The sequence below is a fragment of the Manis pentadactyla genome, chromosome 6 (assembly GCF_030020395.1).
Source record: "Manis pentadactyla isolate mManPen7 chromosome 6, mManPen7.hap1, whole genome shotgun sequence".
Taxonomy (NCBI): Eukaryota; Metazoa; Chordata; class Mammalia; order Pholidota; family Manidae; genus Manis; species Manis pentadactyla.
Window position 1 is genome coordinate 140,232,735 of NC_080024.1, and position 14,392 is coordinate 140,247,126.

Consider the following 14,392-nt stretch of genomic DNA (forward strand, 5'->3'; position numbering starts at 1 on the left):
TTTAGCCCTCAATTTACTTATGAACAACATTTGGCACAGTGGTCCTTCCCCACTTTCTGAAACCCTTTCTCACTTGTCTTCAGTGACACCATTTTCTCCTGTTTTTCCTCCTATTTTGTTAGCTTCTTTTCTCAGCCTCCAGTGATGATGATTGTTCTTTTCTCCCCGACATCTAAATATTGGAAATTTCAGGAACTCCCACACTCACACATTTGGTGTTTCCCTCCAGTGTCAGAACTTTAAATACCATCTGTACTCCCCAAATCTCTACTTGGTAGCCTGGACCTTCTCACCCAGACCTCTACCCTCAACTCCAGAATAAGATATCCAGCCACCCACTAGAAACCTCCATTTGGAGGTCCAATAGGCAACTCAACTCAACCCAAACTGAATTTCTGTTTTCTCCCATCATTCACAAACATTAACCTTTTTCCGGTTTCTGAGCACTTAACTTAAGAAAATAATTGGAGCTAGTTGTATTAGTCTGGGAGGCTGAGGATGATAGAGATGAGGTTTATGCCTCATACCCTATGTTCTGGTATATACTCTATGGTCATACCACAGAGTGGGTCGGTAACAATGACACTGATGAGATACACCTGGCTTCTCCTGAGGTTTAACTTGGCAAAACCCAGCAAGAATGAGTGCAGATTTTTCAAAGCTTCAAAGAGTAATTTAATAATCATAAAAAGTTATTTAAATATAGTCTATATGACTTTATTTTTATGCACTGCAGGAATTAAAGTGGTAGATTTTTATAAATTCTTTACCTTTATATCCAGTTTGTGATTTGCACTGTTGTGTCCTATGTCATCTTTAAAAATTTGATTTCGGATCTTTTCCAGAGTAGTTCGAATCTAGAAGCAAAAAATATTTTATATTTTTTTCAAAGGTATTTAATGTCAAATACTTTTTTTCCCTCTATACCGGATACAGTGTACTTGATTTACTAGAAAGTAATACATGTATACTGATCTCAGATGTAAATAAGTGCCATCAACCTAACTTGAATTTAGGCTAAGATTGTTGAGATTACAGAAAATGAGCATTTGGTCTTTGTAATTATTTCTCAGTCAAACCTAATATATTACCTAAATGCATATTACACTTCAAAATAATTACTATATAGTAATTAGTATTTAATACCACTTAGTTCTATTTTCTTCTATGTAGTAATTTAGAACTAATTTACTATTTAGTAATTACTATAAAACAATTACTATTTAGTAATCACTACAAAATAATTACTATCTAGTAATTACTACAAAATAATTGCTATCTAGTAATTACTAGAGAATAATTACTATTTAGTAATTACTACAGAATAATTACTAAGAGGAGATAATATGAATTTATGCATGAAAAATAAGTCCCATGTCTTGGTGACCTATGGAATTGCAAGACACTCAAAGATAAATTAATCGATCTGAATAAGTTACAGACTATCTACGTCCAAATTTTTCCTTCTGTTCTAAGAAACATTTCATAAAGTATATACTTCTGTCAGCCAGGATCATTGGATCCCCAAAAGATTTCACAGCTTTAATGAAGTAACATGCCAACATGTAATCATTGGTGGTAATAACCCTGAATTGTGAAAAGGTACAGGTAAGGAGAGACAGAAACTCTACAGGAAGTGCAAACATCTACTTGGAAACGTAGTGTCAACACTCATGAAACAATGGAGAAATGATATAAAACAGTAGGAAGTTCAGTGGTGAATACTTGTGACAAACTAAGTGCTGATAGGGGTTCCGAACCCTTCCAGCCCGTTATTCAATGTTATTCCAAGGTAGGAGCAGAAGTTCATATCCTCAAGAGAAACTACTAAACATGTATTTAAATTTCAGCTATCAAGACTGTCCTTTGCCAAACTAGGTTTGTTCTTCCTTACGTGTCCTATGGAAGGAGAAACAAAGCCCACCAAGCCCTATGAAAAATCCTATTATGCTGACATGATTTCCAGGTCTCACATACCTTTTTCACATACTCAGTTTCTTCAATAATGTGAGCTGATGTGGACTCATACAAGGCAGAATTATCTTCTGTCTTACCCCTTGGGGGAATTTCTGTGGTCACTGTTACTGTTGTCATTGTGAATTCTGGCTTCCAGAAAACATTAATCTGTTAGACAAAACTGACTTCTTTGATCATGTGGTTTATAAACTGAAAGTTCTGTATTAGCACTGTAATCAGATATAGTAGAAAATATTATAAATTATTTATTTCTGTATATTTATCCATAAATCCAAGAATTAATTAAATATAAAAAATGACACCTGCTGAAACAAACACTGATTAGCAACTTAGAAATTAAATTATCTAAGGAAAAATGTGAAAATTTTCTTTTTATTCCACATTTTAGACTTAAGAGTAGAGACTCTTACATCTTGTTCATCTTTACATTCTAGCACATTGTAAAGTGCTTAATAAATGTCTGTAGGACTAGAATAATATACTTGCAACAAAATCACGTGTTCACCTATATACATATATGTATATCACTTTAAACTTCACACAGACTAACATTTATCAGATGCAATTTATTTAACTCTCAATAGCCTGTAAAGGCCATTTACTAAAGAACTACTTGTAATAGTAAAAGACTGGGAAAAGCCCAAATGCCCACCGGAGGACTGGTTGAGTCAAACTATCTACTGTTTAGAGTCAGTGAAAAGTCATGGTGCAGAGAAGGATGTACAGCACCATAATTTCTACAAGAAGGGAGGGATGGATGGATGGAGAAAATCGGTGATTTACAGTTCTGACATTGAAGAATGTAGTTGTTTCACCTAGGTATAAAATAAAACCAAATAAAAATGGAAAAAAAAAAAGGAAATCCTCCAAAATGAGAAAAAAAAGATAAAGCATGAGTGTATCTGCACATCCAGTTGGTGGCATATCCATCTGAATTCTTTGGAGTGACTTTAAAACACGTAACATAACTAACCTAAAAAAGAGACGGCCAGACCCTGTGTCATCTAGATGTGGCCCAGTCACAAGTGGAAAGTGCCACCTATGAAGGATGCTTTAAAAAACATACCTGCGGATCTAATCTAGCCTCTATGTCTAACAAGAGTAAATACCAGAACAAGAGAACAATGTTCAATGACTCTGTAAGGTCAATCAGCCAAACACAAATTCTGTGAAATTTTCTGAGATAAATAACTAGCTCCCTCTACAAAGTAATTAGATGAAGAAAGATGGGGAGAAGAGAAAAGAAACTGCCATAAATTAAGTCTTAAGAGACACATGGTCAAATGCAGTATCTGAATGTTCTTTAACTCTTGACTCAAATAAACCAGCTAAACAGAGACATTTTGGAGACAACTGGGAAAGTTGATGTTCACCAAACATTGTAGTTTTGCTAGGGGTTGTAATGGAATTATGATATTCTTTTAAAAGATCTTATCTTTTAGTCATACATAAGAAATATTTGCAAGTGAAATAATATTACTCTTGGAATTGCCTTCAAATACTCTAGCAGAGAGGGAAAAATGGGGTGGAGTAAAGATGAAAGACATTAGGCAAAATGCAAGGACTTGGCGGAGTTGAACAAAGGCACAGGGGTTCAGCATGCTCCTCTACCTATTTTGTTTCTGTTTGAAATTCCATAACAAATAGTAAAGAATTAAAAAAATAAATAAATAAACCAACAGCCCCACGATGTAGGATTATTAATCTCATTTTACTGAGAAGGAAGCCAAGCCTCCTGTAGGTGCTGTTCACTTACCCAAGACCACAGTAAAACTGACAGAGCTCAAATTCAAACCTTTGTTGTTTGGACACCAAGTTCAAGGGTGTTTCCATCACACAAAGGCTACCTTTCCTGGTAAGAGAAAACAACAATAAAATTATTTAGAATTTAACAATGACCGGTGCTGTTAAAGCACAGAGAGTTTTCATATTTGCAAATGTCACTTTACTGCTAGACAGCTTCTGGGGGATAACACAAGACTTGCATTTATCCTTTAATCATAGATGAAACTGAGAGAATATATCAAGAATTTCCCATTTTATCATCATCGTCTTAGACAGCCACTATGGCTTCTGTGTGTTCTGGCTGAAGCTGATTGTCAGCAGCAGCTCTACACGCCTGCTTTTGGCAGAATGTAAGTGGAATTACCTCTGTTGCCTGATATTGGGATTAAGTCTTGATGCAAAACTGCACTTAAATGCTGCAAGTAAAAGAAACGCCCATAGAGACAATGAGCAACTTGTCTGGAAACCAGAGGTGGGAGGTCAGCAAACAACCCATGAGCCCAATCTGGCCTCCCCCGTTTGGACAGCCTATGAGCTACGTGGTTCTTACATTTATTAATCATTCAAAAAAAAAATCAAAAGAAGAAATAACATTTCATGACAAGTGAAAATTATAGGAAGTCCAACTTCAGTATCATAAGTGAAGTTTTACTCTAAAATAACCACAGCCATTCATTTACTGGGTGTCTACACTGCTTTGGCATTACAACAGCAGAGTCAAGTAGTTGCGACAGAGAAAATATGAGACAAGCAATGTCTAAAATATTTACTATATGGTCCTCTACAGAAGAAGTCTGCTGACCCCTGAGTGAGGGTGTGGCAGGGGGTTGGGAGTAAACCAATGGGAAAATAGGAGCAAGCAGAGCCATCAATCTGGTCCAAATTTTTTTGTTCCCCAGTTCCATCCCCCTTGATCTACAGTCCCGTTAGATTGATTTAATCTTCTTTTTTTTTTTTTTGTCGTATGCTATATATTGTGTACATTAAGAAATGGCAAGAGGCATTTCGTCATAGGAATTAATCACTCTTTAGAATGGATCCCACTGCATTCTCACAGTCTTTCATACTTTGGAAAACACATGGGGCCTCACATTACACATCCTAACATGACCTAACTCTCTTACATGACCTTAATTCTTAAGATCAAGGAAGGAATTCTGTTCCTCAATCACTGAGATTTCTCCAAACACCCTACCTCTTTTACTTACTGGTTGGGCCATCTTTAAACAAGTTATCTAAAATCTTGGCCTCAACTTACATATCTGTAAAATAGGAGTGATAACAACTGGAGTTGTGAAAATGAGGGTTTTTTAAATCCCTGGTTGCAGAAAGCACTCAATTGACAGTAATGGTTAATACTGTTGCTCCTATTATTTTATATTATTAATAACCAGAGAAGACAAGCAGCCTATGACAGAGAGCACAGTTCATGACTATCTGCAAAATTTATACCCAACTCTATTCATGTGAATTGAAATTCCACTTCTCTCTGGCTCAGAAAACTTTTGTGACCACAATCCTTGATTTGTACAAAGAAACCCAAGGGGAACTTAAGCCAGCAAAGTCCAAATTGCCATATGGCATTATCATCTTGGGGAAAATCCATCTTAGCATTTTATTTCTGCCAGAAGTAGATTAGGGAGATAAAATTTTCAAAAGAAAACACAATCCATTAATTAAAGTGAAAAAAGAATTTTATTTGTTTTACGCTAGAGTGGATTGAAGACAGCTTACAAGTGGCATCATGCCAATTGGTGTTATTTCCTAGATAGGGCTTTTCAAAACAGGAACGGGAGGCGACGAGCAATAGGGCTTTGCCGTCTGGACTTGAACCAAAGCATCTCTGCTCTGTTCTGTCACACACTGAATTTTTCCATGAGACGACTTCTGAGGTAAGTGTTTTACAACTAAAAGGTTTGGAGGCAGACTGCCTAGTTTCATGGCCTGACTCTGCCACTCAATACCTGGGTGGCCTTGGGCAACTTCCTTAACCTCTCTGTGTATCACTTTCCTTATCAATAAAATTCAGGTAACAGTAATAATATTAGTCACCAATGATTAATAATAACATAAATAATAAACAACACAGGGTGGCTTGAGTGTTAACATTTGCCAAGCACTTATAACAGTACTTAGCACATAATAAATGATTTGCATGCATTTGTCAAAGGAGTGAATAAAACATGATACCATTATCCACAATTACTGCTGACAAGTGGTTTGAGTGATAGAGAAGAATATTTAACAGCTAATAATAACCAGCTAATAATAAGAATGATAATAATAATGACAGCCAGCTAATATTTAAACAGTCTGCAGATAGAGCTGGGCTATAAAGGAAAATCAGCTTTAAGGATTTTGAGACTAGCAAATCCATGGTATTGGGTCTTTCTTGACAATGCATCAATAATTCACCAACATCCCAAACTGATTACATGAACAGCTAATGAATAGTTCATAATTTACAAAGCAATTCATATACATTATTGTGAATGGTAATCCACCTGTGTGATAAACCAACACGTGACCAGGTGGGCACCCAGGGTAATGTAACCAAACCTACTTCTCTGTTTAATGACAGAAGGATGGCTGAGCCATGATACAATAAACACACAGGCATTATTCTGGGCTGAATTTTGTCCTGCCCTCCCATTCATATGTTGAAATTCTATCGCCCAGTACTTCAGAATGTTACTTTATTTGGAAATAGGGTCATTGCAGATGTAATTAGTTAGGATGAGGTCACACTGGAGTAGGGTGGACCTCCAATCCAACAAGACTGGTGTCTTCACCAAAAGGGGAGATTTGGGCACAGATGCACACAGAGAGAATGCCATGTGAAAACAAAGGCAGAGACCCAGTGATGCTTCTCCATGCCAACGAGCACCAGACTTGTCAGCAAACCACCGGGCGCTGGAGGACAGCATGGAACAGATTCTCCTTCAGAGTCCCCAAAAGGAACAACCCTGCCAACACCTTGGTCTTGGACTTCCAGCCTCCGGAAATGTAAGACAAGAAATTACTATGTTCAAGCCACTCGGTTTGGGGTGCTTTGTGACAGTGGCCCTAGGAAATGAGTACAGGCACCGCTTATATTCTAGAGAGTCTAACAAAAGTGTTTTTCCTTCCTTTAGCTAATCCTTCACTCATTCATCCATACATTAAATACTGATCAGGCACAGCAGGGGCAGGAGCTGTGCCCACAGAGATGAACCAGAAATCCTGCCCTCGTGGGACTTACAGTTCAGAGGGGGAAACAGACATTAAACAAAACAACAAATGTTTAGGGGACATAATGTTTAGGGGACAGGTGGTGACAGCGTTATGATGAAAAGCAGAGCAGGGTAACAGAATAAAAGAAGGTGCTGCTCTGGATGAGTGGTGAGGGAAGTCCAAGCTGGAGAGGTGGCATTTAAGCAAAAGACTGGAATGAAAGGAGGTAAGGCTGTGTGGTCCTCTGGGAGAAAAAGACTGTGGGCAAAGGAGAGGCAAGAGCAGAGGCAGGAACCTGCCTAAAGTAGTGTCCTAAAAACAAGGCATGCACGGTTGCCTAGCATATTGTTTTCTTTTTCTTTTAATAGCAGGATTTTTTCTTAATAGACTGAAACCTGTTAAGACCTCCAGAGTTGTCTCCTTAGCTACTGGAAACAGCTGTAGCTCTGGCCGGTGCGGTTCCCTCTGGGCTGAAGGAAAGGAAGGGTGCAGCAAACGGGGGCACTGCTGGGTGCCACAGGCATATACAGCTGACTCCAAGTCAGTCCACAGAGCGGGCAAAGGCCCGTTGAGCACACAGCGGTATTCTCAGCTCACCTTGGCGGGTGCTGACTGAACAGAACCACGGTGGAAGAGCGGCATGTTGTGGCTGTCCGGCGCGTGAATCCCCTTCTCAGCTATGCAGAGCCACCATCTGTACAGGTCTGCAAGAAAGGCCCCTTACTTGTTCTTCCTCCCTCCCTGGGGCAACAGAGTACTCCCACCTGCAAATGCCCATAAGGGACTGGCCCTTAGGTGAGCTGAAGCTGGAAGCAGTGAAAACCCTGTTCTCATTCTGGGAAGGGAAGGGGTCTGGCACAGAGAGATGCTGTGTGTCCAGTGGCAGGAACACCAGTGGTTGTATCTCCTGACCAGAGGCAATGCCAGAAGGCCTTAACTACAGCCTGAACTTTGCCAAAGTACTAGCACCCTGGATTCTCCCATTCCCAAACCTAGTTTTCCCACCATTTCTTAATGCTGCTCCCAATTCTTCCAGTAAATTCCTTTTCTACTTAAGTTAGCCAGAGTCAATTTTCTGGTTTGCAACCAAGAGCCCTGATGGTTTCTTTGCACAGTTTTTGAATTTTCAGTTTCTCAGTTCTGAGCTAACAATATTAAATGTTATTTCATCATTCCCCATCACTATGATACAGAGCTCAGATATTAGAAACTGAAAAAGTAAGTTACAATAAAAGTGCTACAGTGAAAGGGTACTTAGATTACAGGAGGGGGAAAAGGTAACACACCTCCAAACACTTGAAGAGGCTGTTTCCTGAATATTAAACTGCACACTTGCTCTGCAGCTATGTCACACAGCACAATGGTGACATCCAGTGTCAGCTGGCTAAATCTCAGGTGGCCGTGCAGGTTACCTGAAAATGATGTACCAGAGATGCAAAGACATGCATGTGAACTCTGAACCCTAGCAATACAAACTTTTAAAGTAATAATCTAAGATTTTTAAAGTACAATTAATTTTATTCACTTGTAAATGCTACTCATCTGTACACACACATATATTTATGCCATAGCCAGAGTTGTAGAAAGTTCTAAGGTGTGAAATAAAAGCTATTTTGTTTTGGGAAGAAAAGAATTGAAATATTGGTACAAACACAATATGCAAACACATACTATGGACAAAGCATTATGCCATCTACCAAAAAATCATTACTTAACCATTATAGCATGCGGTGGTATAATTATTATCCATATATCTATATCTATTTCTATGTCTATCTATAGAAAGATATACTTTTATTTTTTTTTAATACCTTAAAAAAAAGCAAAGTACAATTGCAATTGCAATTTCAAAATCTAAGGACATTCATTGATTTTATTGTAATTAACCAGAAGCCACAATTAGCTGGATTTGGTTTCCTTCATTCAAATTATTGACCCACTGAATTATAATGTCAAAAAATAGCAGCAGAATCAGGATTGTTAAGAAGCTGCTGATAGGTAGGGAGAAATTTGCTGCTACACTAGTCAGTGAAGCCTGACATTCAATGTGGTGACAGATGTCCAGGGAAATCCTAAACATTTAAAAAAGTTAATCATATTTATTATTTACTAAGGTGGAAAAGTAGGAGAAAATATTTAAGACTATATAAGAAGCATGTAAGAATATGTAGAACAAGATTTAAATCTAATTCATGAACCTGGAACTCAGCTCATCTACCCATCCCTTCCCTAATAGGTTCCTAAATGTATAACAAATTCTCATTCTTCACAGTTGCCCATCTGCACGTAGACTATTGGGTCAGTGATGACAAAGCTTATTCAGGATGGCCACCACCGGAAGCACCCCGGACACTATGCTTTGCAGCCACCTGCCTGCACCCTTCCTCATCAGGAAGACGTCATACTGATTGGAGCTCAGGATCCTACTAAAATCCAGGCGATAACAGAAAGATACAAAGATGAGAAGGAGCTTCTCATTCTGGGTAGAACTAAGTTCTTTAAGCCAGATTGTGTCAACATAAAAGATGAGTGAGTGAGCGGATCAAACACATTAGAAGACCGTTTACAGCTCAAGGCTGATGGAGCCGAGCCATCTTCCTGTTGGTGAACTGGAAATAATACAGGGAGTGTGCCCGCTCAGTTCTGAAGTGTATGGAGGCTAGATAAATGAAAATGGACTCCTGTAATTGGCGTATGACTCAGAGGACATTTGGAATGATATTGTCAGTGTAAGACTAGAAAAACTGCATCTGTTTTAGAAACTTTTAAACCCTTACCAAGTTAAAAAGAAGAGACATTACCAATGGAGACTGATAAATTCATCTAATCACAGATCCTCAAGACTACAGTGTTCTCATCCAGGAGTTTTAGCAAGTTGTATTCATATGTCAGGCAGAAAAACTGAGCTCCAAATAAGCACATCCAACGTTGGAAAACTGTATTTTTTAATGAAGACTCTGTTTCCTAATTTTAGAAGTTTAAAAATTAAGTTCTTTTCATTTAGTCATCAGTAAAATAGACCTTCAAGTTATTTTAATGCTCTCTTTTTTCACCAGTAGGAACTGCAATTTCAGCAGTAACTTACAGGCATCAGTCTTCTCTTTAGCTCATAAATCTCCCAACTTTTTATAGAAGGTTCTAGGTTCCTGTTTCCTGAAAGAAGTGGACCAAAAGTCAATGCTTTCGCAGTGTTAGAAAGTTCTTACTTGATTTGTTTTCTAGACTCTAGACTATACACAGAAAGACACCACTCCTTCATAGGAACCAGAAATCATTTAAAATTTTGGTTTAGCTCTTAAGGTCCATGAGAAAAACGGAGTGGCATTTCTTCTGTTTTGGATTTACTCTGATCTAAGAGCTCAAACCAGTGCCTCTTTTGGTAAATAAACCAAAACTGTTGTATCAGGCTCATTCTTCAGCACAGCCAGAGAAACTACAAAATGATAAAACTAAAACATATAAATCCAGATGCACTCCCTTCCACTTTTTGCCTTACACTATGCATGTCTCACCCTTTATGATGTGAGCCACTCATATGAGTCATTAAGAAGCATTCATGTGTTTAAGAGTACTTCAATTATCATTGTTAAGTCAAACAATCATTGAAATTCCCCAACTCTAAAGGCATGCCATTTGTGGAGAAAATATAGCACAGGAAATGTATGCTCTTTATAAATATTAATGCCAAGAGTTAAACATCTTCCAAGTGCAACCTAGAATGCTAAATGATGGATGCTTTCTTGTACTTGGACGAGTACACTGTGTACGATTTTCATGGGAGTATCACGAAAGGTCACAGTTATGTCACATTCAGAAAAGTACCAGTAATCCATACCAGGAATATATTTTTCATAAATATAAGTAAGAGGTTGGCTTCTATCAGTTATTTTTTAATATTCTACCTTGGAAGCTGGTCCAAAGTATCTGTCTTACCATTAAAATGTAATTGCAGAAATGTCGTCCACCACCTGGTGAACAAATGTGGTAGAGCCATACCATGGTATGAATATTAGGAATAAAAAGGATCCAGCTACCGCTAGAATCTGAATGAGCCTCAAAACAGTATTCTAGGTGAAAGAAGCCAGATGCTGAAGACCATATATTATATAATCCCATTTGTATGAAATGCCTGAAAAAAATCAAATCTAAAGAGACAGAAAGTAGATAGGTGGTTGTCTGGGGCTGAATGGCGAGTGATTGCAAACAGGCACATGGGATCTTTCCAAGATGATGAAAATGGATTGTGGAGACAGCTACGCAGTTCTGTACATTTACTGAAAATCATTGAATTGTACACTCTCTGGATGTACTTTATACTTCATAAATTATGCCTCCAATAAAGCTGCTTAAAAGAAAAAAAGCAAGAAAGCCTTGAACAAAGTTAGTCTTTTCCTCTGGGGGAAAATATAATTGTAGTCATAGATTTCTAATTTACAGGAAAAACTAATTTGATGGATAGAATCTTCTTGACTTAAAGTTTTTCACTCATTGATTTCTTCCCCCCATATCATTGGTATCCACTACCACAGGTTTAGTTTTTGTTTAATTTGCATGGAATTGATATTTAGTTCTTCAGGTTTAATATCTCAGTATATCATAATATTAAACCCAGAACATGATTCCTAAGTTCTTCCCCAGCCTCAGCAAAAGGGAAAACTACCAACCTAAATAACACATAAATGCCTCCATAACGTTTAGATTTGAATATTTAAATCAGTGTAAGAGAGAGTGTGATCTGAAACAAATCTAGTTTCAGTCATTGTCAACATTGATGTGGTTCCTAATTTATGGTCTCAGGGTGTCCTGGAGGACTCCAACGCTGGGGGATTTCCATGAGGGCAGGAATGTGTCTTATTTACACAAGGATGTATTCCCCTGCATCTCTAACATAGAACATGGTGCCCTGCACAACAGGCACACAGTAAATATCGGTTCAAAGAAGGCATGAATAGGCCCACAAGTCCACAGACCAAATATTTTCTAAAACTGAATGTACACACACATTTTTATTTTCCAAATCCATCTAGAAAATCACTACTTTCATACTTAGTAAAATGTAAATTCACTTAGATGTGTTACTAAATTGACAGTAACAATTTGCCATCACAAAATTTTTCTGTCAATAAATCACCATGTAATTTTGATGTAAATATCTCAGTGCAAAAGATTTGCATCCATTATTTTAAAAAACTTTTAAATGTCCTTCAAAAGCTTCAGTTCTATCCTGTATCAGTCCTTATCCCAAGCAAATAAATATACACCTCATTTTTCATTTTTGGCCAAATGTAGCTCCCATTTTTCAGCTTTGGCCAGAATTTGGGTTACAACTCAAGCCCACTGTCCAGCACATTGTAAATCAGTAAGGTAACAAATAGCATGCCTATTATTAATTCACAAAATCATAAAGGTGAATAATACCACTGGTGTCTGTATGTTAAACATCTCCTTTTAGTTAGTGCTGGTGTACATACTAAATTTATTTAGCCAGTCACAAAAGTAGGGACCTTCTTATGAAGGTCACCAGGGTCGTGGGACGCGGAAGCTTTTTCAATCTTTTGGAAGCAGCTGAGAAGCCACACAGGTATTCCCTGCCTTAGGCACAAATTCCTCTGTGTCAGTAATGTTCACTCTCAAAACTCCCAGCATGCAGGGGGAGAGGTGGGGGACAGGTAAGCAACAGGAAACAAAGCACCAATTGTGTCTGCCAGGGTACCTGGGACTCCAGCTCGGATCATATTTCTGAAAAACCAAGCTTCTGCAGAACTGAATATTTAAAAGCATCAGGTAACAGAGAAAGGACAGGTTATCTTTTCTCTTTTGCAAATGCAGAATAATTAATTCCCTTCTGGACGCTGCATCTAGTCTATATGTAACAATAAAGTAAAGGAGGTTTTGATTCCTAAAATAAAACTATAATATAATGATAAATAGCTTCGGTTATGTTTGGGGCTAATTGCTTTTTCTGATTCTTATGTTCTATATATGTGTGTGTGTGTGTGTGTGTGTTTTCCTTTTGCAGAAGGCTGGAAATTCACAGCCATGTCATCAACCAATCCAGAAACTACCTTGCACTGTCCTGTACTATTTTTCAGTAATACTTTCCTTTGTACAACTGCCTAGGTCTCTGTAACTTCCAACTCTTAACAGCCCATGACAGTGGAAACTGTCAACCAATGGGCTGTTCTCTATTTGGAACACCTGCAGCTGCAGAAGCTCGCACGAATGAATGAAGGGTAAGACACAGAAGAGCGAGTTTCCCGGAGGGCTTTCTCCACGGCCTCTGAATCGCGGCGACCCCTGGCAAAGGGATTTCATAACAGCAACCTAAAAAAGGAGGTGTGCATCGAGCTAAGGAGGGGCCATCCTTTCCGAGGGGAAAGCAACTCTTTCTCTTCCCGGAGGAGCAGAGCCTCTGGCCCAGGGCATCCGAGCCCAGGAGAGAAGCGCACAGGGAGGAACAGCCTCCTCACCAAGGACCTGCGCCGAGTTGCGCGGGGGGCAGCGGCTCCAAGGGCACCAGGACAGCCACTCACCTGGGGTGACCGGGGCGCGCCGCTGGCAGATGGACAGGCTCTCGCGCCGGTCAGGGTCGTCTCCGCGGGGCTCTGGTGGCCTCGCCGCCGGCAGACCGGGCCCCGCCCTGCGGGACCCGCCCCGGGCAGAGTCCGGCGGGCGCGGTGATTCCGGGGAGGAGCCTCCTGCGCTCCGGGCGCGCGCACGCCCCGCCCCGCCCCGCGCCCCAGGCGCCGCCGCGCGCTCCTCGGCGGAGCCCAAGGCGGATTGCCGCGGCTGTCCCAGAGAGTTCCGCTTGCTCTCAAAGTTCATCAGCGTTTGTGGTTTATAATAAACATTTTCATTTTGAAGTCATTTTAGATGTACGACAAAGTTGCAGAGATAGTACAGAGTGCTCTGAACCCTTGGGCCGGTGTCCCGTAATATTCACACCTTACATGTGTACAAGGCACTTGGGTCAAAACTAAGAGATCAACATTGGTCCATTGCTATTACCTAAACTTGACTTTGTACAGATTTTACTAGTTTTCCGCTAAATATCTCTCTAGTCCAGGATCCCATCCAGGATTCCACCCCGCATTTATGTGGTCCGTTTCATCTTCTCTGGTCTGTGACAGTGTCTTAGCCTTTTCTTGTTTTTCTTGACTTTGACAGTAAGTATTGAAGAATTATAACAAGCAATTCTGTGGATATCTCTGTTGGGTTTTGTCTAATGATTTCCTCATGATTAGACTGTGGCTATGGGTTTGCTGGAGGAAGACCACAAAAGTGAAGTGCCTTTCCCATATAGCCTCCTAACAGGGGGTGCATGACAGCAAGCTCGCTTATTACCAGTGATACTAACTTTTTCCACTTGATTCAAGTAGTATCTGCCAGGACCCTCCCGCAGAGGTACTATTTGCCT

General features: G+C 39.4%; 1 protein-coding gene across 11 annotated transcripts in view; it reads right to left on the reverse strand.

Moving 5' to 3' along the window:
* Positions 1–13,626, reverse strand: part of CCDC68 (coiled-coil domain containing 68) — a 38,967-nt gene extending 25,341 nt beyond the window's left edge. Inside the window, exons 1-6 of one of the 11 annotated variants that reach the window (XM_057504194.1) lie at positions 13,509–13,564; positions 8,262–8,387; positions 7,573–7,679; positions 3,730–3,829; positions 1,978–2,106; positions 771–857 (exon numbers count right to left, since the gene is read on the reverse strand). In XM_057504194.1, coding sequence (XP_057360177.1) covers positions 771–857; positions 1,978–2,094 — 204 coding nt within the window. In that variant the 5' untranslated portion in view covers positions 2,095–2,106; positions 3,730–3,829; positions 7,573–7,679; positions 8,262–8,387; positions 13,509–13,564. Of the gene's footprint in view, positions 1–770; positions 858–1,977; positions 2,107–3,729; positions 3,830–7,572; positions 10,869–13,508 lie in introns of those variants that run through there. The other 10 variants (XM_057504197.1, XM_057504198.1, XM_057504193.1 and 7 more) reach the window with 10 other exon arrangements.
* Between the last annotated feature and the right edge of the window lie 766 nt (positions 13,627–14,392).